The 25,638-nt window shown below is 44.3% G+C and overlaps 1 protein-coding gene across 1 annotated transcript in view; it reads right to left on the bottom strand.

Annotated features, from left to right (window-relative positions):
• Nucleotides 1-24,976, bottom strand: part of NAT8L (N-acetyltransferase 8 like) — a 51,857-nt gene extending 26,881 nt beyond the window's left edge. The window contains exons 1-2 of the mRNA XM_075188657.1: nucleotides 24,502-24,976; nucleotides 18,482-18,646 (exon numbers count right to left, since the gene is read on the bottom strand). Of these exons, the coding sequence (XP_075044758.1) occupies nucleotides 18,482-18,646; nucleotides 24,502-24,835 (499 nt within the window). The 5' untranslated portion in view covers nucleotides 24,836-24,976. The remainder of the gene's footprint in view (nucleotides 1-18,481; nucleotides 18,647-24,501) is intronic.
• Nucleotides 24,977-25,638: the final 662 nt, after the last annotated feature.

Here is a 25,638-nt window from a genome sequence, read left to right as displayed (position 1 = left end):
GACTTCCTTAGGGAGTCTGCTGTGGAGCATGACAAGAACCTTTTTAGAAAAAGGGAAGAGAAAAGTGATAAGTTAATGACGGTAAGTATACAGGCTCTAGAAGGGGTGCACACACGACCACCAGCATACAACCCATATAACAGGAAACCTAAAGTGATCAGGTGTTTCAACTGTAACGAGGAAGGACATTACAGGAGAGATTGTAATAAGGAAAGACTCAATACACATAGGGGTGGGTCACATAGATATCCTCCAAGAAAGGATTCACATAGACTAGAAGACTCACATCTACCCGCGCATATTACGGCAGCAAATGCTGCGCGGGAAATCAATAGTCAGCGCTAGGGGTCAGGTCATACCTGTAGTCTACAGCCAGTAAGGTTAACTGAGAGTCAGAGTGAAGAACCAACAATGATAGTTGACATAGCTGGCAGGAAACAAACTTTTCTTGTAGATACAGGGGCGGCCCGATCTGTGATAACCTCTCCTTTCAATCTACAGGTGACCAGCAAAACTATTCCAGCTATGGGGGTGACGGGAAAAGTGTTACATTATCCTCTAACTAAACCCGCCGAAGTTACTATCGGGCCTCTGCATACTAAGCATTCGTTTCTCTTGGCTGCAGCGGCTCCTACTAACTTGCTAGGGAGAGACTTGTTATGTAAAATGGGATGTGTCATATACTGTACTTCAGATGGTGTGTTCCTAGATATACCCGAGAAGGTTGCACATGAGGTACAGGACATATTGGACACCCCTCAAAGGTTAATGTTACACTCTCCTGTTATAGAACAAAGTCCATCTCAAGTAAAGGGGATGTTGCTGGAAATACCAGGTTCCCTATGGACCAGAGATGGACAGGACACTGGACTGATGGCAAACGTAGCCCCTGTCATGGTCAATCTAAAAAGTGGTAGGATAGCTCCAAAAATCCCACAGTATCCATTAAAACCGGAGGTGGAACTAGGGGTATATCCTGTTATTGAGAGGCTGTTACAACAAGGGATTTTAATTCGTACAGCCAGTACAGCAAATAGTCCCATTTTCCCTGTGAAGAAGAGTGGGGGGAGGGGCTATAGATTAGTCCAGGACTTAAGGGGAATTAACAAAGTTGTTGAGAGCCAATTCCCCGTAGTGCCAAATCCAGCTATCATCCTCATGCAGATTCCACCGTCTGCCAGTCATTTTACTGTCATTGATCTATGTTCTGCTTTCTTCTCAGTCCCTCTTCACCCTGACTGCCAATACCTTTTTGCATTCTCCTACAGGGGAGTGCAATACACATTGACCAGACTACCCCAGGGATTCATTGACAGCCCCAGTATTTTCTCCCAAGCCTTACATGACTGTTTGCAATCCTTTCAACCCCACAATGGGTCTGTTCTAATTCAATATGTGGACGATTTGTTGTTGTGCTCTGATTCTTTTATGTCATGTTTACATGATACTAAATTGTTATTGCTTCATCTTTCACAAACAGGGCACAAGGTGGCAAAGGATAAATTACAGCCATGTCAGACTAAGGTCAAATACTTAGGACACTGCCTCACTAAGGGGCTAAGACACCTGACAACCGACAGAATTGAGGCCATACAACACATGACCCTGCCACAGAGCCAGAAGCAGATTCGTACTTTCTTGGGGATGTGTGGATACTGTAGGTCCTGGATCCCAGGTTTTTCTATTCTGGCATTACCATTGCAGGAGCTAGTCTCTTCCTCAAAACCAGAACGTGTCGTACACACAGAAGAGTCAGAGCAAGCGTTCTTTAACCTTAAAGATAGTCTGACAAGAGCACCTGCATTGGGAATACCTGATTATGAAAAGCCTTTTGAGCTATTTTGTACAGAAGCTGATGGCTGTGCAGCAGGTGTCCTCGCACAGAAACATGGTGACGCTAGCAGACCGATAGCATACTACAGTGCACAATTAGACAATGTGGCAAGGTCACTCCCAACATGTCTCAGAAGTGTAGCAGCAACGGCCCTTCTAGTAAGTAAGAGCGAGGATGTAGTATTAGGACATAATTCAACCATCTATACACCCCATGCTGTATCAGCTCTGTTAAATTCAGCCCAAACCAGACATGTTTCTTCAGCTAGATTCACAAAGTGGGAACTAGCCCTGATGGCACCCTCAAACATCACCATCAAACGATGTAGCACCCTAAATCCAGCTACATACCTTCCGTATGTGTCTCAAGAGACACAAAGGGTGGGAGGTGAGGAGACCCTGGTTGATGATGAGTTAGGCAAGAATACTGACACGCATGACTGTATGGAACACCTGAATCAGACCTTTACTGCAAGGCCCGACATACGTGACACCCCCTTAGAAAATGTAGATTTTACGTTTTATACAGACGTAAGTTGCCATAGACAGACAGAGACAGGAGAGCTATGTACTGGTTACGCTGTTGTAGACGATCAGGATGTGGTAGAAGCTGAACCCCTTGGTCCACCTCACTCAGCCCAGGTGGCAGAACTAGTAGCACTAAAGAGAGCGTGTGAACTTTCAGAGGGTAAATCAGCCAATATATATACTGACTCTAGGTACGCCTTCGGGGTAGTGTACGATTTTGGGGCCCTTTGGCGTCTTAGAAACTTTACGACAGCAGCAGGTACACCAGTAGCACACTCACAACACATAAAAGGACTTCTGACAGCGATACAGTTACCCAGAACAGTAGCCGTCATAAAGTGCAAAGCCCATACCTTTGAAGAAGACCCAGTGTCATTGGGCAACAACAGGGCAGACGAAGCTGCTAAATGGGCAGCAGGGCAACCCATGACTGTATCGACCGAGACTATGATGGTTTTTCAGACATTAGACATGCAGAAATTAATTGAAATGCAAGATTTGTGTTCCCTGCAGGAAAAGGCGGTCTGGAAGGCGAAGGAATGTGGTCAAGAGTCCTCAGGACTCTGGAGGGATGGACAAGGTAAGCCTGTAGCTCCCCGAACATACTACCCAAGCCTGGCTGAAGCAGCACACGGCCTGACTCACCTGGGTAAAGAAGGTATGTGCAAACTGGTGAGAGCATACTGGTGTGCTCCCGGATTTTCCTCTCAGGCTGGTAAGAAAGCAATGTCATGTCTTATTTGTTTGAGGAAAAATGTTGGGAAAACTATTCCAACTGAGCCATCCCACATCCCTCCTACAGACGGACCTTTCCAGGTAATACAAATTGACTATATCCAATTACCACCGTGCAGGAATCTAAAGTATGTGTTAGTGTGTATTGATGTGTTTTCCGGTTGGGTAGAAGCATATCCGGCAGCCACTAATACTGCTGTGTTCACTGCAAAGAAAATTGTACAAGACTTTGTGTGTAGGTTCGGTATCCCTAGAATCATTGAAAGTGATAGGGGTACCCATTTTACTGGTGATGTCTTCCAAAATATGTGTAAACTCATGGGAATCAGTAGCAGACTTCACACCCCTTACCGACCACAAGCCAGTGGTAAGGTGGAGAGAGTAAACGGTACTATCAAGAACAAACTAGGTAAGATAATGGCTGAAACTGGGTTGGCATGGCCTGAGGCTTTGCCGTTGGTCCTCCACAGCATTCGAACCACTCCTAGACCTCCTCTTAATCTGTCCCCCTTTGAGATACTGTTCGGACGACAACCTCATTTGATCGTGAGTCCACAAGACGACTTAAAGTGTAATAATGAAGTGACTGTACAATATCTTATAAGAATGAGTAGACAGCTGAAACAACAACAACAAAAACTAAAAATGCTGTCACCTGGTATGCCACAGACGAACTGTCATGATGTTGAACCTGGAGACTATGTTATGATCCGCAATTTCTTACGTTCAGGTTGTTTAACAGACCGTTGGGAAGGCCCGTACCAAGTGCTGCTGACCAGTACTACATCACTGAAGGTTGCAGAGAGAGACACTTGGGTCCATTCCACCCACTGCACGAGAGTCCATAATCCGGAGAAAGTGCAAGACAAGACTCAGACCGACGACATAGAGCTGTCACTTGTGAGCCTGTTCCGGGAGACCTAAAGCCTGCAGTTGAGACACCTGAACCAGAGACGTTGCCTCAGAACTATCTTTCCAGCGATGGAGTGGCGGTTTTTGTTTTTCTTTTGTTCCAGGATTTTCCTTGTTTTTACTTTTTCTAGGACATTCTATTTTTGTGAAGGAGGATGGAGGACGGAGGAGAGTTCTGGGAGTGATACGGATGAAATGGAGGCCGAAGAAAAGTTAATAGGATATCCTGAGCAGCCCATTATCAAACTTGGTCCAGGGGTTATGAAAAGGTCTGCCAGCTCAGGAACTCGGAGGCAGTGTGAGGGGCTATTGTCTGATGAGTATTGTATCTGCAAGTTCTGCAACTCCCTAGTTGACGAGAGATGCATCCAACGATGCCAGTCCCCCAGTACTCTGAATATAGGCGGGCATCCTTTGGAGGATTATCACTCCCTGGTGGGTAAGGTGCTAAACCAAACCGAGTGTTGGGTGTGCTCTCACGTGCCTCAAGGGCAGCATAACATAGGACTAGTGCCATTCCCGCTAAACATATCCGAAGTACTCGAATTAAGGGGTGGGAGACCCATAGAAGGGAGGTACAATAACACTAGGTCCCCTAGTCTGACGCTTCGACAATACTCCATAGGCAGATCTTTGCTGTGCCTAAACATATCTCATGCAAAGCGCCTGGAGAATTGGGAGGCTGACCTATCAGATCAGACAATGGCTCGCCACACTCATTTTAGAGAGAGACTCACAAGGTCACTACTAGGCAGGAATGCTGATGGAAGTCACAAGTTAGGGCGTATAACCAAACATAAGAAGGTATCTATTGGAAAAGTCTCTACAGATAAATGTGAAAATATCATTAATGCCGACACGTGTCTAGAGCAGATGGAGACACTAGGCATGGGTAGTTTTATCAAAACTCTGTGTGATATAATTCATGGGCATACTGTTCCTTATGTTCTCCCTGATGATGTGTATTTTGTTTGTGGAAGGAAAGCTTATTCCTGGGTGACTCCGAGTTCCAAGGGCTTGTGTTTCATAGCTAAACTGGTTCCTGAAATCATGACTATTACTCATGAAGAAATGGTAGATATTCACAAGACTACATCACCACCATACATACACACACAGTATGAACACCGTGGCAAGAGAAATATGATTCCTGGTGAGGAACCCATAGCTACAAAATTGATTAGTGAAACTGCTGGTTTCCAAGTTATGGTTGCTCTAGATCTCACCAGGACCGCTCGGGGAACATTAAACTTTAAATATATCCAAGACCTAGCTAAATTAATAGATAATATCACTGAGATGTATGATGACACTTTCAGGTATACTGGAAGGGAGCTACAAGCGTACAAGAAGGAGTTGGTGCAACATAGACTGGTACTAAATTATCTCACCTCTATTACTGGTGGGTACTGTGTGACACTGGCCACCCAGTTCGGTGTCAAATGTTGCACGTACATTACAAATAATACGGAAGACCCTAAAGAGGTTATAGACTGGAAGATGGATGAAATTTTGCAGCTGAAATGGGAATTTCGAAAGAGCCATAATTCTTCGTTATATGAGGTCAGGGAAAAGGTGGCGGGTTGGTTCTCATGGTTGAACCCAGCAAAATGGTTCTCCGGTCTGGGGGAGTGGGTACAGGAAATGATTGCGAGTGTAGGTAAGCTCCTTCTCCTTATACTGGGTGTCATCTTAGCAATTGGTTTAGTTGTCAAATGTGTTCCTACTGTGTTGAAGTGTGGAAAACGGTCTCATAAGAGTAACACTGAGAAAGAGACTGAAAGGGTGGTACCAGATACCGAGATCATGGTCTGTGGAGAAGTATTGTACAATCCTGAACTTGAAACGGTGATTGGGTGATAGTTTATTACACTATCAAAGGGTGGAACTGTCGAAGTCAGTAAATTGGATAAAGTCATTTCAATTAAAGTCTAGCAAACTTGGTTGTCTTTGTTTGAAAAGATGCGTACGGTACGCATCGACGTACAAGGGCACGCTACGGCGTGAAAGGGCGTACGCATCCACTACACGTGGCAGCAACAGTAATTGGTCTTTTACCATACATTCGCACAAACACGCATACTTATAAAATAGTACACATTAATGGTAGTTGCAACACATAGTCAGTTATGTCGAAATATAGTAGTATTTATATGTTATATCAGAGTTACATGCATATTAGTGAAATACACGGAACGGGTTAAAGGAATAACATCATGAGTGGTATCATAATGAACCTTGTTACATATCCTACTGTTTGGTTCACTCTGCGAGGGAATCGCAGAGTGCATACGCAAGTTATGAATGATAGGGAATTATGAACTACTTAAGACTAAGGAATCCTGGCGGGAAGAGCAGAGCATACCCCCTGCAGAGATGACCCCCTCCTTTGGATTCCTTAGGATGAACCAGCCAATGATTGACGACCCCTTGGACATTCCTGAGACCCGGACCAATAGATGCAAGCCATACCATCTTCATTGTATTACTGTATTTGATTGTGTATATAAGCAGCAGCTTGTGATCCAGAGTGCAGACATCTTGTCCCCAGACTTCAGGATTGAATGACTGCACTGGATCCAGAGCGCCTGCGATAAGTAACGGCTGTATTTACTATTACTTCGCTTGAGCATATTTTTCCACTTATTGCGAATAAATCTTTGTGCTTTGGAAACACAAATCGAGGTTCGACAATCGTTATTGGTTAGCGATAATACGCACATAACAGTTGCTTAGTGAGGAAGTCTCATGAGACTATGAGTCATAGACTCACGTGACCTCCTCACTAAGCAGCGCACTACGCACCGCGCCCGCACTGACAGCAGGGCAGCTAACAGCATCAGATTTGCTGTTAGCTGCTTCTGCCTAACAAGAAGGGGAGGCAAGGGCAGTGAAAGTCATGTTCAGGGCCGGATTAAGGGAATGATCCGAGCCGCCCCCTCCTCCCCGGCACTTACCTCCTTCTCCTCCTTCCCCGGCGCACTGTACGCTCTTTACTGAGGAGATCTTGTGAGAGTAAGACTCACAAGATCTCCTCAGTAAGGAGACTACATCGCGCCGGGGAAGGACCGCAGTGAAACTGCTCAGCAGCACTGATCGCGTCGGGGGCGCCCCCGACCGATCAATACTGCTGCTGAGCAGTTTCAAGGGCCCCCTGGATGCCCGAGGCCCCTGGGTTGTAGCCCAGTTAGCCCTAGGCTTAATCTGGCCCTGGTCATGGTGCAGGGTCACCCCTGCCCTGATCGCTGCCAATATTAAGTAAAAATCTTTACCCGAGGCCCCTGGGCTATAGCCCAGAAAGCCCATTATGTTAATCTGGCTCTGGGAGGTGTATACAGCCTACACACCATACTGGCCAACAAGTTGGCCTCCGGGAGATCCGGGGGAAGGTGGGCGTGTGGGGTAGAGGCTCAGCGAATCGTGTCATTTGGCCCCGCCGCCCAAAATTGACATCACAGTTTCTAGCTTATTACAGCAGGGGACATGGCCAATATGACACATGAATTGCACCCTAAGCCGCACACCCACCACTTAACTAATGAAGTGGCCCTGCTCACCGGAAGTCCGGGTCAACTTCTAGAAATTCGTGAGTCTCCCGGACATTTCGGGAGAGTAGGTAACTATGGCCTACACATGAACTAATAACACTGCTACTGTAATCAGCTTCTATGAAGCTGGTTATAAACATCTACGGCAATCGCAGGGATCTTGATTACTACTTGTTCAATTTTGGATACATTGTGCCTGATGCAGTGTTGAACATACGTCCTTTGCATTGTGTAAATTTAATATTTTCGATCTGCGCATTCCCACAAAAAAACGGTTATATAGAGTTGCACTCATCCAGATTTCTGCCTGAAAAGATGTGACAGGAGAGGGAAGGGGTTTTCTAACATAGGCTGAGAACAGTAGGAGAGTATACGTGGAATTGCGACCCGATGCAGAACTGAATGCAGACACAGACATGCCTTTTATAACTGTACTGTTTGCCTAGGGGCAGGTGTAAATACACGCTAATGATGACGATCGCCAGCACTAGCTAACCACTTCTGATTGGCTTATTGCGGTTTCACCTTTGAAGCTGCTGGGTGCTTTCCTCTTTGATCGTGCATTTATTAATGTATTATGGGATTTTGTGTGCATATAAAAAAAATGTTACTTCCATTTGTATGCAAAAAGGAAGGTTATAGCTGCTGTATTATATGAAGGCTAATAGCAAATGCATTTTTCCATATGAAAACTAATGTTTACAAAGGTTTATTGCGCTTTCCACATGGTTCTGTGTCTGTGGGTGTTAGTACGCCTTCTGAAGACCTGGCGCATAAGCTGCAGATGCGAAGCAGAATGCATCTTGAGCAAAAGAGGCTGAAATATGATTAGGTGAGCATTTTTGGCTTATAAATTATGCCCAATTTGAGTTCACCTTGCATCAGGTCAGCTGTGTCTGCTCAGGACTGTGAACCATTATTGTATGTCTTATATACAGAATCAGTCATTAAAGGCCTTGATCATTCTAAGATATTACCGTCAGGTATTAAGTTTTATGATGTTATAGTTTTAATGTATTTAATCAAGGTTATTTGCATTGTTGTTTTAAGTTGAGAATATTTTTATTTTTATTGGCATGAGTGAGTCCATATTTTTTTTAGTTTACATATATCTGTAAACAAATTTGGCCCGGTTCATTAGGGAAATTTTAAAAAGAAGGAGTAAGCTTTCTCCTGGACAAAACCATGTTACAATACAAGGGGTGCAAATTAGTTTATAATTTTGCACATAAGTTAAATACGGCTATTTTTTCATGCGGCAGACGAAAACTTGACAGATTTATTTTTACACTGAAATGTAAAGTTGATCTAGGACATGCCTTAACCCAATTATAAATCTGCCATCACATATTAAATTTGCATCCCCCTCCAATGAAACATGGTTTTGCCAAGGTGCAAAGTTACTGCTTTCCTTTCCTTAATAAATCAGGCCCATTATATCTAAATAGAATAATTAGTATACATGTAGAATACATTAGTTGGTTAACTTATATAATTGAATCCCACGTGAGCTACCAATAGTATTAACAATAAAGCAACAAGTGTTAGAATGCACACACGTTCCAGCTTGATATTTGTGGAACCCTGAGCACTGTGCATTCTATCCACCATGATGTTTTATATAACTGTTTATTCAGAGCAGCCTGACATTCAACCAAGTACAGTGCACGTTATCTATGGACATAAAAAAAACCCACTGAACTTTATTTTTCATTATGTTAGAGCAGCTTTTTATAGCTACTGCATTAAGATAATAGCACTGCTTTTGATTTATTTACATATGATGAACAGCTTTCTTCTCAATTATCGCACATGAGCGGGACAATCTGTTGTCTCCCAGACACAACGTAGAGTCAGTGATTAAAGGAGAGCTGCCCATCTAATTTATTTTTTGTCAATAGTATGGCAACATGATTTCAATAATTCCTCATGTAGGGGAATGAATTTACCTCTTTCTTGATCTGCTATTGCTGTTATTTGTTTGCATCCATGGCCTGTGCAATAGATGAGATGAAAAGAGCATGATAGAAGTTGTGGTGTTTGATCTGCAATGGTCAATCTGTCAATCATGCTGGTCACACATGGAGCAATCCTGCTGCTCAGACAATGGCTACAAGATGGGACATGATAGGGCTGCCTAGTGAAATCAAGCAGCCATATAGTTTCAGGTATTAGTAGGGCCTGGGTCATAATCAAAAGATGATCATATACACAGGCTGACGGAAGTCATCTTCCGACTGCATTTACCAACATGTCCAATAATGATCAACCAGCTCCGGCCCTTTTATTATTGGACGTTGGCATAAATGGGTGGGGTATGGTATACCGATGCTTGGACTCCCACTATTCCTAGAAAAAAACTGAATAGTAAAATGACGAGATGATGAAAATATACACCATATTTGCCAACATTGGCAACTTGTGTCCCGGGAGGTCCGGGAGGCAGGTTGTTAAGTGGAGGCGGGGCTCGAAGAATCGCATCCTTAGGCTCCCCCCCAAAGCAGTCATCAACTTTTCCGTCCAATAAAAATAGGGGGCAGGCCACAATGACGCATACACGGTGCCACTAAGCCCCCCCCCCTCCGTTTAATTTGCAGAGCCGGCTGGGAATCGGGAGGAATGCCTGCTCTCCCGGGACCCTGATTTCGGGAGTCTCCCAGACATTCTGGGAGAGTTGGCAAGTATGATATACACTTACCTTTACACTGACGCCGTTGATTTCCGAAGAGTCTGTTATGCGATGAATGAAGATGCTGCATGCCGGCGCTGGATTGTGACATTAGGCAAGTAACTGACGTTTGGCGCAGCCTATCCCTAACCCTAGCTCTAACCGTATGATTAACATTCCTCTTTAAATGCCTTCATTGAAGTCACAATCCGGTGCTGGCATGCAGCATCTTCGGAATTACTAGCTGTCGCTTAAAAGACTCTTCCGAAATCAACAATGTCGCTGTGAAGGTAAGGGTATATTTATATCATCTCCTCATTTTACTATTTTTTATTTTTTTTTGTAGGAATAGTGGGTGTCGGTATCCCAAGCATCAGGATACCAATTACCACCTGGCATAAATAATATTGTAGCCTGCTTGGCCAGCTTAAATTGCACTAACCTCTATCTAAAAAGTATTTGAAACTCATCCTAAGTGTCTGGTGGGCATAACGTCATCACATCCCGACAGTTGGTTAGAACGAAGCAGAGCAGAGCAGGGAGCTGCCACCGCTGGATGAAGCGCAAGCGGAGAAGGCAGGCAGAGCGCTTCTCAGGCATGGCTCTCCACCGCCTTGCCTAGACCGCTGACTGCTGGCCCTGTGTGGCAGTGAAGTGCCGGTGTATCATACCAGAACATACCGCCCCACTTCAAGCACTGCTCTAACCCCTTTTTAAAGGACTTCTAATTATACAGCAGAATGCAGGTTTAGAACTCCAGCTGAAGCAATGAAACACACAAATTACATGGTATTGTATATAAAGTCTGAAAATGATATTATTATTCAAGCCTGGTATTAATTTGTGGATATAGCAGTGACTCTGTTTAAAGACAAGTAGACTGTAAAACATTGTATACAGCAGCATATAAACGCACTTTATATAGATCACAAACGTGTTCACCTATTATTGGAGCCAGATCTGTTCAAAAAACATAACTTAAAGGATGGCATTTACAAACACACCACATTTATAAAACGTGCTTCTGTGCTATGGAATTCAGTCAGAAACTGGAACTGAATCCAGTAGGTCAATGTTTCTGTTTGTCAAAATAAACCAATTATTATATGGAAATCAGCAAATCTAATTTATTCCACCACATTCATACATATTGTCCACTTAAATCAATTTATAATGCAGAGTGCTTTTAAAAGCACCTCCGGCTGAGTTGTTAAATATGGAGTTTGATTCTTAAATGGGCAAACACTGTTTGCAGAAGCAAACGAGATGCTGTCTCGTCTACAGCATACATGGAGGTAGCCATTTTGTGGGCTAAAGCACTATTAATGAGAAAGCAGCCTATCAGTTGACTAAAAACAGTCACATCACAGCAGAGGCAGCCATTTTGTGAGCTGATGCTAAATTGATGGGACTGCATTGCAATCTTTCTATTTAATAGGAACCATTGACATCACAGGGGAGGGAGGCAGCCATTTTCTGAGGTGAAGCAATAACAATAACACTGTATCACCAGTATTTATGGGTGGCCAGCTATGAGAAATGTTAAATTAATTTAAACTACCATAGCATTCACCAGTAGATTTAATAATCTAGCGCCGCAAAATTAAACCTCTTTTTTGCACTGCTCTACAAAACTAGGCCTACTGCATACCTTGCAAGGAACACGCTCCCCCTCCTACTATCTGCCAGCGCAATCGTTTGCCTCCTCCACAACGACTCCATCTTGTGCTGCAAACCAATGCCTTTTAGAGAAATTCATTGCACAGCAGCCACCCATTTTGCCCTTTGTAAATGGGGCCTAGTGGAGGCAGCCATTTTCTATGCTAAACCATACCTCCCAACATGTCTGTCCCTGGCAACTGGACAGGAGGCGTGGCCATATCACAATGGGGGCGTGGTCACCCACCAGAAGTCTGCATATCTCTATAAAGGGTTAGGCTGACCATTAGATACCTCCTTTCCCCTAACTTTCCCACCAGCTGAACAAACATGTTCCTGGGCGGGATAGAGCCCTAAAATCTGGACAGTCGGGAGGTAGGACTAAACCAATTAGTGTGTGTGTGTGTGTGTGCGTGGGGCCATGTATATATTAGTGTGTGTGTGTGGGGCCATGTATATATTAGTGTGTGTGTGTGGGGCCATGTATATATTAGTGTGTGTGTGTGGGGCCATGTATATATTAGTGGGTGTGTGTGGGGTCATGTATATATTAGTGTGTGTGTGTGTGTGTGTGTGGACTAAACCAATACTCATGAAAATTCAGCCTGTCAATTCACTGGGGACTAGTGACATAGCTGAAGGATGAGGCACTTTGTGACTATCAGTTCTGGCTACGACATGTCTGATTTCATTGTGTGTAGACGACACTTTTACTTAGAGAATTTCATACTATACTGGTTAGCAGGGCCGGACTGGCCATCGGGCACTTCTGGCAAATGCCAGAAGGGCCGATGGCTAGTTGGGCCGGTCCAGCGGGGCAGGATGTCCGTCTGAGCAGCGCAGCTCACTGCGCGCTGCTCGGCGGACAGTGTCAATGTGATGTGCGGCAATGGGATTTTAATCACATGGGACGGCACCTGTCACATGGTGCGCGTCCCATGTGATTACTGGCCGCACATCACATTGACACTGTCCGCCGAGCAGCGAGGTGACAATTTAAGTGTGTCTCTGAGTGGGGGAGGGAGCTGGCTGTCGCTGTCACTGTGTCTCTGACTTGGGGGGGGCTGGCTGTCGCTGTCACTATGTCTCTGACTTGCGGGGGGCTGGCTGTCGCTGTCACTATGTCTCTGACTTGGGGGGGGTGGCTGTCGCTGTCACTATGTCTCTGACTTGGGGGGGCTGGCTGTCGCTGTCACTATGTCTCTGACTTGGGGGGGGCTGGCTGTCGCTGTCACTATGTCTCTGACTTGGGGGGGGCTGGCTGTCGCTGTCACTATGTCTCTGACTTGGGGGGGGGCTGGCTGTCGCTGTCACTGTGTCTCTGACTTGGGGGGGACTGGCTGTCGCTGTCACTATGTCTCTGACTTGGGGGGGACTGGCTGTCGCTGTCTCTGTGTCTCTGACTTGGGGGGGGGGCTGGCTGTCGCTGTCACTATGTCTCTGACTTGGGGGGGCTAGCTGTCGCTGTCTCTGTGTCTCTGACTTGGGGGGGGCTGGCTGTCGCTGTCTCTGTGTCTCTGACTTGGGGGGGGCCTGGCTGTCGCTGTCACTATGCCTCTGACTTGGGGGGGGGCTGGCTGTCGCTGTCTCTGTGTCTCTGACTTGGGGGGGGCCTGGCTGTCGCTGTCACTATGTCTCTGACTTGGGGGGGCCTGGCTGTCGCTGTCACTATGTCTCTGACTTGGGGGGGGCTGGCTGTCGCTGTCACTATGTCTCTGACTTGGGGGGGGCTGGCTGTCGCTGTCACTGTGTCTCTGACTTGGGGGGGACTGGCTGTCGCTGTCACTATGTCTCTGACTTGGGGGGGACTGGCTGTCGCTGTCACTATGTCTCTGACTTGGGGGGGCCTGGCTGTCGCTGTCACTATGTCTCTGACTTGGGGGGGGCTGGCTGTCGCTGTCACTGTGTCTCTGACTTGGGGGGGGCTGGCTGTCGCTGTCACTATGTCTCTGACTTGGGGGGGGCTGGCTGTCGCTGTCACTGTGTCTCTGACTTGGGGGGGACTGGCTGTCGCTGTCACTATGTCTCTGACTTGGGGGGGCTGGCTGTCGCTGTCACTGTGTCTCTGACTTGGGGGGGCCTGGCTGTCGCTGTCTCTGTGTCTCTGACTTGGGGGGGGCTGGCTGTCGCTGTCACTATGCCTCTGACTTGGGGGGGGGGCTGGCTGTCGCTGTCTCTGTGTCTCTGACTTGGGGGGGGCCTGGCTGTTGCTGTCACTATGTCTCTGACTTGGGGGGGCCTGGCTGTCACTGTCACTATGTCTCTGACTTGGGGGGGGCTGGCTGTTGCTGTCACTGTGTCTCTGACTTGGGGGGGGCTGGCTGTCGCTGTCACTATGTCTCTGACTTGGGGGGGGAACTGGCTGTCGCTGTCACTATGTCTCTGACTTGGGGGGGCTGGCTGCCGCTGTCACTGTGTCTCTGACTTGGGGGGGGCTGGCTGTCGCTGTCACTATGTCTCTGACTTGGGGGGGCTGGCTGTCGCTGTGTCTCTGACTTGGGGGGGGCTGGCTGTCGCTGTCACTATGTCTCTGACTTGGGGGGGGCTGGCTGTCACTGTCACTGTGTCTCTGACTTGGGGGGGGGACTGGCTGTCACTGTCACTGTGTCTCTGACTTGGGGGGGGACTGGCTGTCACTGTCACTGTGTCTCTGACTTGGGGGGGCTGGCTGTCGCTGTGTCTCTGACTTGGGGGGGCTGGCTGTCGCTGTCACTATGTCTCTGACTTGGGGGGGGCTGGCTGTCGCTGTCACTATGTCTCTGACTTGGGGGGGCTGGCTGTCGCTGTCACTATGTCTCTGACTTGGGGGGGCTGGCTGTCGCTGTCACTATGTCTCTGACTTGGGGGGGCTGGCTGTCGCTGTCACTATGTCTCTGACTTGGGGGGGCTGGCTGTCGCTGTCACTATGTCTCTGACTTGGGGGGGGCTGGCTGTCGCTGTCACTATGTCTCTGACTTGGGGGGGGGCTGGCTGTTGCTGCGTCTCTCACTGGTGGGGGCCTGGCTGTGTCTCTCACTGGGGGGTGTGTGTGTCTGGCTGGCAATTGTGTGTGTATCAGTACATTGTGTGGAGTCTGGACCTATGTATATATGTATGTATGTGTATATATATATATATATATATATATATATTAGTGTGTGTGTGTGTGTGTGGGGCCATATATTTATTAGTGTGTGTGTGGTGCCATGTATATATTACTGTGTGTGTGTGTGTGTGGGGGGGGGCATGTATATATTACTGTGTGTGTGTGTGTGGGGGGGGGCATGTATATATTAGTGTGTGTGTGTGGGGCCATGTATATATTAGTGTGTGTGTGTGTGGGACCATGTATATATTAGTGTGTGAGTGAGGCCATGTATATATTAGTGTGTGTGTGTGGGGCCATGTATATATTAGTGTGTTTGTGCGTGCAGAATTTTAATGTAATATGTGAGGGAAGGGAGGATCCTAATATAGTGTGGGAGGTAGACTATTTAATGGTGGAGTGTAGGTGGGGACTAACTATTTAAGTTGAGGTGAAGGAATCTTTAATTTTTGCTCGGGTGGTTTAGGTCTATCAATTGAATATGGTACTGATTTTGAGGTGGAGGGCTATTTATTAAATGTGAATATGAATTATTTATTGCTGGCGATGGTTGTGGAAAATGGCTATATTTATTAAACTTTAATGCTATTTAATTTATTGCTTGGACTGTCTGCAGGGAGGGAAATATGTTTTGAGTAAATGGGTATATTGTTAATTTAATGTTGGGGCTGGTTGAAGGGAAATAGGTATACTTATTAAATGTGAATATTATTATTGTGGGGACTGGAGGGAGGCCTAATTATAAAACGTGAGTTGGAGTTTTCTAAATCTCATGTACCCCATTTTTTTCAGAATTGGGCATCCAATATTCCAGGATAAAGACAAGAAAGAACTGAGCTAAAGAAACCAGCTGCTACAAGTGGTGAAAGTGACCAAGACAGGTAAGAGAAAGCAGGACAGTCTGCCAACTGTCCTGAATCTGGTGGGGCAGTCCTGAATTTGGGTGACTTTCTCATTTAGTCAGGATATGGTTTGACTGCAAGGACAGTTGGGAGGTATGTCCCACTTCACAACGTACTGCTTGTGAAGGCAAAGCTGTGTGCTTCTAACAGTAGTGCACACAGTATTGCCTGTGTATTTGTCTAAAATGATAACCATGTTACATAATAGGGGCGCTGCTGTCTTAAATACCCTGGGCCCCCTGAGCCTTAATGCAGCATGTTAGGGGAAGGGAAATGATAGCTGCTCTCAGTTCCCAGACAGGACACAGCCTGCAGAGGAAGCCAAGGAGCTCCAAGTATCACAAGATTTGGTAATATCGTGAGACAAAGATCTTCCCTGCTCACTCTACAGGAAGTTCCCACCCTTATGGATGTCAGCAGCACCAGAAGCATCCCCATGGGCTGGGGATGGCATGATGTGGCTGGGAGGGCGTGATAAATGTAATGTTTTATTATAATATATGTATCAATGCCACATGTTGGCCACACCCACAACACAGTGTGGCCACGCCCTTTTCGGTGTCGCCGCTGCACGGTGGCACACGGTTTCTTTTATGCTTGGACTGAGGTGGGCATGTGTACTTTAAATGCCAGGGCTGATTTTTAGTCCCAGTCCAGCCCTGCTGATTACTTTCATTTTTCAAAATGGGTCTGCAGAAAGCAGACATTGTAGTAACACATTTCAACAACGTGTGCAATACATGTAAATCAGCACATTACATTACAACTAGCTATCACCCAGGCTCATCCACTATATATTCTGTGTATGTGTGCGTGCTGCCACATTCATAAAGTGTGTGCCACCTACTGACAGCCTCGTTCTACATATTGTACAGAGGATTCCTGAGTGCACTCACAAATTGTCTTCTTTATTTGTATATCTACGTGCACTTATGTTTATTTATATATGTACAGTGTGTGTAAATGTCTGAGCTAAATATGCAGCAAATTTTTCTCTTTACTTATATAACTATTATTGTCCAGTCACTTTGAACAGTATCCCTGTACATGTATATTGTATTTCTTTTTGACAACTTGCACTTAACTTTTCTTGTTGCGTTTGTTTTGTCACAAATATTGTTAAATTATCCTAATACAATGACAGTATGTAGTAGTCTATATTACTGTTGAATGGTTTTGTATGGGCCATTTTTAAACTCCTCCTCATTCAACTCATTTTAAAACAACTGAGTACCCTAATATTAGAGGCCGCATTTCAGACTGATCCCATTATGGACATATATGCACGTATCACGCAGCATAACCAAGCATTATTTAATAAAGTCCTTTAGTGCACTCTGGTGTAAAACTACATAATTACAAACTTATTACAACATTACAAAGCTATACATTGTTTCTGTCATTATCATGAGACAATGAGGCTTTTTGTCGAACTTGTACTTTGCAAGCCCTAATAAGGCTCTAATACATTATATTACATAAGCTTGAATACATTCATAAATTAATAAGCAATCATATAGCATTATTTTCCAAAGCAACTCAGCACACTATCTCATCCACAATGATTGATAACTAACAATTGAAAGAAACATCTACATCGTTCTATGACCACACATTCTTACCATCAATGTTTAAGAACAGAAAAATGTATTTCTTATAATTTCTTAACATTTGTCTCCTTACATACCCTGTCTATAAATATTACCCGGTTCCAAGTAATTCCATATATAAGCAAATGTGTAACACCTCATCTGATTTTGCATTTATTGTGTCTTTACTTATACAGTAAACTATGTTTTAGTTACATTTAACAGGTTGATGTACTCCTTGGGGTAAATGTATGAAGCTCCGATTTCTGCAAGTTGATGTAAATTAGCAACTTTGCAGGGGAAATTTAAAGCGGTGACAACTTGTAAAAGCAAACCTGCCTTTACAAGCCATTGCCGCTTTAAATTTCCCCTGCAAAGTCGCCAATTTACGGCAACTTGCAGAAATCGGAGCTTCATACATTCACCCCCTTGACTGTCGAAAAAATGATGTCTCAGAAATCTTTCTACATCTATACACAGTTTTTTTTAAAGGTGTGCACTCTGGAGATGAAAGAGTTCATATTTTAATGTAATGAGCACTTTACCCTGAAGTCTGCATACAGAATCTACTGTTCAGTGCAACCCCCCACAATGGATTTTTCCAGATAAAAGTTAAAATGTAATGTTTAGCAGTATAATTTACAAGTGGTCCGTTATTATAATTAACACATGGAATATAGCGGTTTCACATTACAATCTCGAAGCATATATCTATGTTTAACACATCAAACAAATGTCAGTAAAAGTGTATACCTACCTTTACTGCATATTTGATCATCCACGTAAAGTGATTGCTGGCAGCTTTATCTTGAAGCCAGATATACACAGAAAATAACCACAAAAGCAGGATTGGTTTTCCTAGCCTAGACAGAACAGCATGCATGGATTCTCCGGGGCTTATTTAAAAAAAATTGAAAAGATGTCTGTGCCATCTCTCGTTGACTCGAAGCAAGAATTAAATGTCTGGTTTTGGGGTGAAAAGGGGCTCAGCGGAGAATGTTCCTTTATGGGGTTATACTCACCTGGCTGTTTCATGTAATATTGCTCAATATCAGACATGTCCGTGCGTAGAGCACACTCGAGATGATTGAGGATAATTTTTCTACTGTAGTAGTATCTCATGCCCAATAGAATGATGGGCACACTGCAGGCCACCAGCAAGGAGTTGGTCACAACAAAGCATATTACTATGGAGATAAGGAAGAGAAATAAACGATACCTGTCAGAAAAGAGAATTTAGTGTTGATTTCGGAATAGAAAAACCCAAACAACAAGAATCAGATATCACATGTTACACAAGACAAAATGCAATGGACATTTATTAATAAGTTCAATAATTTTGTCATCAATAAAATCGTTACATCAATATCAGAACTGGGGGACCTTTATAAAAAGTCGGAAGTCAATCAAATGTTTAAATGTTCTTTTCTAAACAGTGCTAGAAAATGACAGCTGGAATCTGATTGGTTTGCTACACCAGTTTTCATAAATGTCCCAATGAATTTGCACAGATGTTATACAATGATCTAATTGCTCTCTGATTGTGAGATCAATATAACAAGATATATATCGTTATCAGCATATACAACTGACAATGGTGAGGAAAGTAAACATCACAAAGTGATACTTTAAGGTTTTCTATTCATTACATTGTTTGGTATGGATTAAAATACAGTAGAGTGATGCTGTTACCTTGTTTTAATCAACAGGAGAACATTAGAAAAATCTGCAGGACAAATTATGAGTAAAAACAACACAGGAAAATACATATTAACATTCACAATTTAGATAATCACCAACATAATATTTGGCATTGGTTGCATATTAATTATTATTTTTTTTTTTATGGTGCTACCATCATAGAGCCGTATGATAAGCTTAACCAATATTCATGAGAATTCAGCCTACCAATTCACTAGGAACTATCACTGACACCGAGGCATGGGATACCTCACTACTTACACAGTGCCTCTGCAGTCTTATCAATATTGAATCATCCCGCAAAAAAAAGGTCACCACCACTGTGTGCAGGTGACAGGCGCACGTTAAGGCCTAAACGGGGAAGAAGAACAGCAAAGTGATACTCTCACTTTCAACAGTGTCCTAGGTCCCCAAACGCCATGGAAGGCAGAGTTCCTAAACAGTAACAAAGACCAGGGGCAGTACTACAGGGGGAGTGGCTGCTTGGGGGCCCTGAGGCGAGGGGACCCGCAATGTTGGCTCCCCTCCAAGGCCCCTGCGGCACATGGGCAGTGGGCATATAGAACCCTGCATTCTCAGAAGAGCAGAGAAGGGGGACCCTGAGCCTAGAATGGTTCCACCTGGCCCTTGCCCACATTTTGCTTTGGGGCCCGGTGGTGGCCCTGCCACAGACTTGTGCTACTGAGAGATTCTGAGTACAGATAAAAACATAACAACCTTCTTGCATAAAGAATGGAAGAGAGACCATGCAAAAAATACAATCTGCAAACCAGTTCCTCCACATCTCCAACCTTTATATAAACTAGTCTCTATCTTTCAGATCTGACAGCCAACCCTGCATTCTGCCAACTGACTTCTGCTATTAAACATGGCCCACAATCAGCTCATCATCTCATAACAGAGTTCCCAACAAATATTTGAACTTGCTACTACTAGATTTAATTGCCATTATTTTTACTGACACATTGTAGGACATTTATGAAAAGTGCAAGCCCACCAACCAATAAAACATTTGCACTACATTTGTAAGACACTAGAGCAGGTATATCATCGGGTTGCTTTGCGTTACAGCACAATTTACTATGCACCAGTTATCACAAATGTCTCCGACTCTGCTGCACCAAAACATTTCCAAAAGTGAAGGCAGTAACCGTAAATAGAGGAGGGGGTCAGGAAATGTAAGTCGGATTGCTTATGTAGGAATTATGGATGGCAACCCCAACTTTATAAACTGCTTACTATTAACCTATAGAATTAGCAGAGGATGTCATTAAACCAGCAGTGCGGTGCAGGTAAGAGTATTCTGATCCAAAACCTGCTAAGGACATGGATCTAGATATGCCCTAGGGCCCTATATAATAACAGGGTGAGTGGTTAATGTCTTTAAAAAAAAGGCAAACAATTAATATTGAAATGTCAGCAGCTTGAACTAAATCAATACAGAGAATAAGACTGTTGAGGCAGAAAGACAGTCATTGGAGTATTAATACTGCTTCAGGTGTCAAATCTATTCATTTAAAGGGGGGCTAATTTCATCTGTGGCTTTCAGGGTCCACACAGCTCAAGGGAATGACATATCAATATAGCATTTATAGATAAACCACTATCTAACCAGTATCCACTCTCTGTAGTAATGTATGTTACTGATGTCTGAAATCACCAGATCCTGTGAGTGAGCGTGAACTGTGTAAGTTATTTACATAACTGACAGAATAACACGTGTTGTATCTGCGGAGGTGAGAAGTTATCCTACATCTGCATTGTATTAGAGCATTAGGGTGGGGAGAAGGGGCGAGGCACCGGCAGGCTCTGCGTATCATTGGCCTACATTCTTTCTGTATCTAGGTAACTGTTTCAGAGGGGGCTCCCTTCTGCTCCTGTATCACCCTGCACAGGAACATTATCACGCCCAGGATGGGATAAAACACGTCCCCTGCATCGTGCAGCGTCGATGTGCTGCAAGATGTCCTCACTCTGCAGGACATGCAAACGCATCTTCTTCTCTCTCAAGGTCCCAGCCATATATCTCCCAGTGTGTAACATTATCCCTAGAACACAACATGAGCGATCTGTAGCACAGTGCTTGTACCAAGCGATCTGCAGCACTGACATCAGCTGGGTACAAACTACAGGTTTTTCCAACCAATTATTGTGTCAATCACACGATAAACGACTGTTAGGTCTGATATCATATTAGTGTGTACACTCCCACGTTCATGTTGTATTGTATTAAAGCACATCTTATATTTTGATTTGGTTTTATAAACTTCCTTATAATCAGGATCAGCGATGGCACAATGTGGGGCTTATGTGGAAGTGTGTACACACTGATGACCAGCAGTGAAGGCAGATATCTGTAGAGTGCGCAGAGTCATGGTCTTTTCAGCAAATAGTTATGAGAGATGAAAAGCACAGATCTAAATGTAAATCATGTAGAAGCGTACACATAAATCTGCATGCTCATCGCAACTTACAGTCCTTGGTAAAATTGTTACAGAAATCGCATCTGCAGTAATTTTCTGTAGTGTGTAGCCAGCTTTACTACTAAAACATTGTATCAAGCAGTATGCAGCATAGTACTGAAATATTATACCAAGCGATCTGCAGCATAGTACTGAACTGTTATACCAAGCAATCTGCAGCATAGTACCGAACTGTTATACCAAGCGATCTGCAGCATAGTACCGAACAGTTATACCAAGCAATCTGCAGCATAGTACCGAACTGTTATACCAAGCGATCTGCAGCATAGTACCGAACTGTTATACCAAGCGATCTGCAGCATAGTACCGAACAGTTATACCAAGCGATCTGCAGCATAGTACCGAACAGTTATACCAAGCAATCTGCAGCATAGTACTGAACTGTTATTCCAAGCAATCTGCAGCATAGTACCGAACAGTTATACCAAGCAATCTGCAGCATAGTACTCAACTGTTATACCAAGCAATCTGCAGCATAGTACTGAACTATTATACCAGGCGACCTGCAGCATAGTACTGAACTATTATACCAAGCGATCTGCAGCATAGTACTCAACTGTTATACCAAGCGATCTGCAGCATAGTACCGAACTGTTATACCAAGCGATCTGCAGCATAGTACCGAACTGTTATACCAAGCGACCTGCAACATAGTACCGAACTGTTATACCAAGCTATCTGCAGCATAGTACCGAACTGTTATACCAAGCGATCTGCAACATAGTACCGAACTGTTATACCAAGCGACCTGCAGCATAGTACTCAACTGTTATACCAAGCAATCTGCAGCATAGTACTGAACTGTTATACCAAGCGATCTGCAACATAGTACCGAACTGTTATACCAAGCGACCTGCAGCATAGTACTCAACTGTTATACCAAGCGACCTGCAGCATAGTACTGAACTGTTATACAAAGCGATTTGCAGCATAGTACTGAACTGTTATACCAAGCGATCTGCTGCATAGTACTGAACTGTTATACTAAGAAATCTGCAGCATAGTACTGAACTGTTATACCAAGCGACCTGCAGCATAGTACTGAACTGTTATACCAAGCTATCTGCAGCATAGTACTGAACTGTTATACGAAGCGATCTGCAGCATAGTACTGAACTGTTATACCAAGCTATCTGCAGCATAGTACTGAACTGTTATAGCAAGCAATCTGCAGCATAGTACTGAACTGTTAAACCAAGCTATCTGCAGCATAGTACTGACATATTGTATCAAGCAATCTTCAGCACAATACTGACACATTGTGCCAAGCAATCTGCAGCATAGTACTGATACATTATATCAAGCAATTTGCAGCATCGTACTGAATCATTGTACCATGTTATGAAGTCAATCTGACAGCCAGAAACTTCCAGGACACACCCCCTGGCACCACCTTTCATTCTGCAATTCTTCTTGAATCCTGCCAAGCCGGCTACATCTCAAGATTTTGTTCACAATCCATCATTGTACACAAAGCAAGCAGTTCAACACACACATAGATCGTTGCTGTGCTATCTAATCACCTAAGGTTGACATATATCCTTTAACACTTTCACCTCCACCACCCTGGTTTCTGCAGCCTAAATAGGTAACGGAGTATCTCATGAATGTTGTATGGTAAGTTCTAAATCGTCTCATTGCAACATTCATCATTTGGAATTATTTTAAACAGATCACATTAAAACTGTATCCAGAATGTAACAGGTGCACGCTGGTAATCCTCAATACATAATGAAAGGTTTGCTATAAAAGTTAATGACTGAAGTGACCAAGTTTTACAGATACATGTATGTATGATGAAACGAATGGCCTGCATACAAAGTTAATAGGTTGGGTATTTTTAATCAAAGATCCCTCGAAATAACAGTCCCAGGTCTTTAACTTTATTTTAATTTTCCATTTATTCTTTAGGTGCACTGCAGCATTCGACTCCTAATTGGTAACTGACCATTTATATTATATTTTGTCATATTAATACAGCTGAGAGTTGTTTAAGTATGTTAGTGTGTCAAGTTCTCTTATGAACTATTACTAGTACTGTTATTAACCAAGGGAAACTCTTCAAATCACCCACCGATACGCATCATCGATTGGAACAGTCGCTGTAGTTACTGGATGTCACTGGTTCCTATCGACTATGATGCACCTTGACACTTACATATTCATTCTCTGTATGTGGGTCACATTAAACCAATGAAGGGGTCCTAAGCGTCTTGATTTGCTATATTCCAGACAGTGCAATGCACGATTTCCTATCACAGACTGACTGAAGTATCTTACACACCCCTTCATTGAATGCATGACCCGATAGCTGCATATTGCATTTCAGATCTCTGGCAAAGTTGGGATGATCTATATAGTTGGGAGCTAAGAACTTGAAGAATGAAACATTATATATGAACAATATAGTGATTGGATGTCAGCAGGGAAGGGCTGACACATTTTAGCCACGGAAACAAGACTGGACTCAGCAGCCTATTAGGTATATTTTAAAGGAAAAAAAAAATCAGGTGGCCCAGTGGCCCAGCCCAAGGTAGCCAACTATGGAATGGGAATATGCCCCCCAGCCCAGCCTGGCCCTGGATGTCAGTGGCATTCTGTGACCAGCATGTGTCAGAGTTTATGTGTACCATCTACACAGAACATAGGGAACCAGTCATTGGTAACAACTAATACCAAGAGCCATCGAACAATAAATACCACGAGCAAACACATCATTCAACTTCTGCTGAGCATCTGCAATGTCACATTAACGGCAATTAGCAGCTCTTGCGCTGGCAGGTCCGGGAGGCCTGCACTGCAGTGATGATGGGTGCAATGAATGGGTCGGCATCACTGTAACATCAGCTCCTACTTACATGTGAGAACAGCATAGACGCACTGGAGCAGTGGCTGGTATTTTAACCCTCTAAATGCTGAGCTAGGTATCCTCTCTTTAATTCCTTCATAAAATATTCTTCTGGCAAACTCCTGGTCAGAGGGTTGGAATTCACGGATATAAAGCTGTTCTTTAATGACCTCCTCGCCCCCCGAGCTGGGGGTCGCCAATGGAGAGGTGGTGGGTGCACTGGGGAGTGGGGGCCACATCTGAGATGAAACGATCAGGGGGTCTTTCTGGGGTCCCGGTATCGAGCTATGGTCATCTGCCAGTATTCCCGTCTCACAAACCATTTTTGGAGGAAGATAATGCATGCAAGTGGCCAGTGAAGAGAAGGGGTGCAGAGGAGTGCCGCTGGGAAGAGGAGGGTCAGATGGAGGCGATGCGGGCTGTGCAGGAGAGATGTGGACACAGCAGCTGGGAAGCGGTAAAGAATGTGCTCTGCATTTTACACAAGTATTTATATTGCAGCAAAGCCGGTACACTCTGCATCTGAGGATGCTTCAGGGCCCTAGCACCGACCACATTGGCTAGCATTGCCCTCCATGTGATGCCTGGGTGGGGTAACAGAATCACCTCCCTCCCCTCATGCACTTATTCCGTGCAATGGTCCATTACCCGGCTAGTCCCTAGGCTGTCATTCTGCTAAAGTACAGTGAGAAGCCTGTGCATGTTGCTTGCAGGTGGGAGCACCCCCCAGCCACCATCACACACCTGTATATTTCTTTTCTAGAGCATAATGCCCATGAATCAATATATTTTTAGTATTTGAAATCACAAATCAACATTATGTTGCATATGGACTATGTAGTACACTGTATGTAATACACTTTGTCCCATTCAGACTGACAGATTTGTATACTACCTTGTAATGTGTGCGCTGGCTGAATGATGCTACACTCAGCTCCGATCTATTTGTATGGCTTGCACAGGAGTGAAAAATACATTTATTTGCATTAGTTGTTGCCTACAAGGATGGGAGCCCTTATCAGACACAGATGTCTTTACTTCAGCACAATGACTACAGGACAGGAGCAGAATGTGTATATTACTGCATCTTGGTGCAGCCTCGTAGTGGAGATATTAAGCACATTGAAGCTGATTCACTGTACAAGTA

Source organism: Mixophyes fleayi, chromosome 1 (assembly GCF_038048845.1).
Source record: "Mixophyes fleayi isolate aMixFle1 chromosome 1, aMixFle1.hap1, whole genome shotgun sequence".
NCBI lineage: Eukaryota > Metazoa > Chordata > Amphibia > Anura > Limnodynastidae > Mixophyes > Mixophyes fleayi.
Note: the sequence above shows the minus strand (reverse complement) of the source record. Positions and strands in the feature narration are given on the sequence as shown.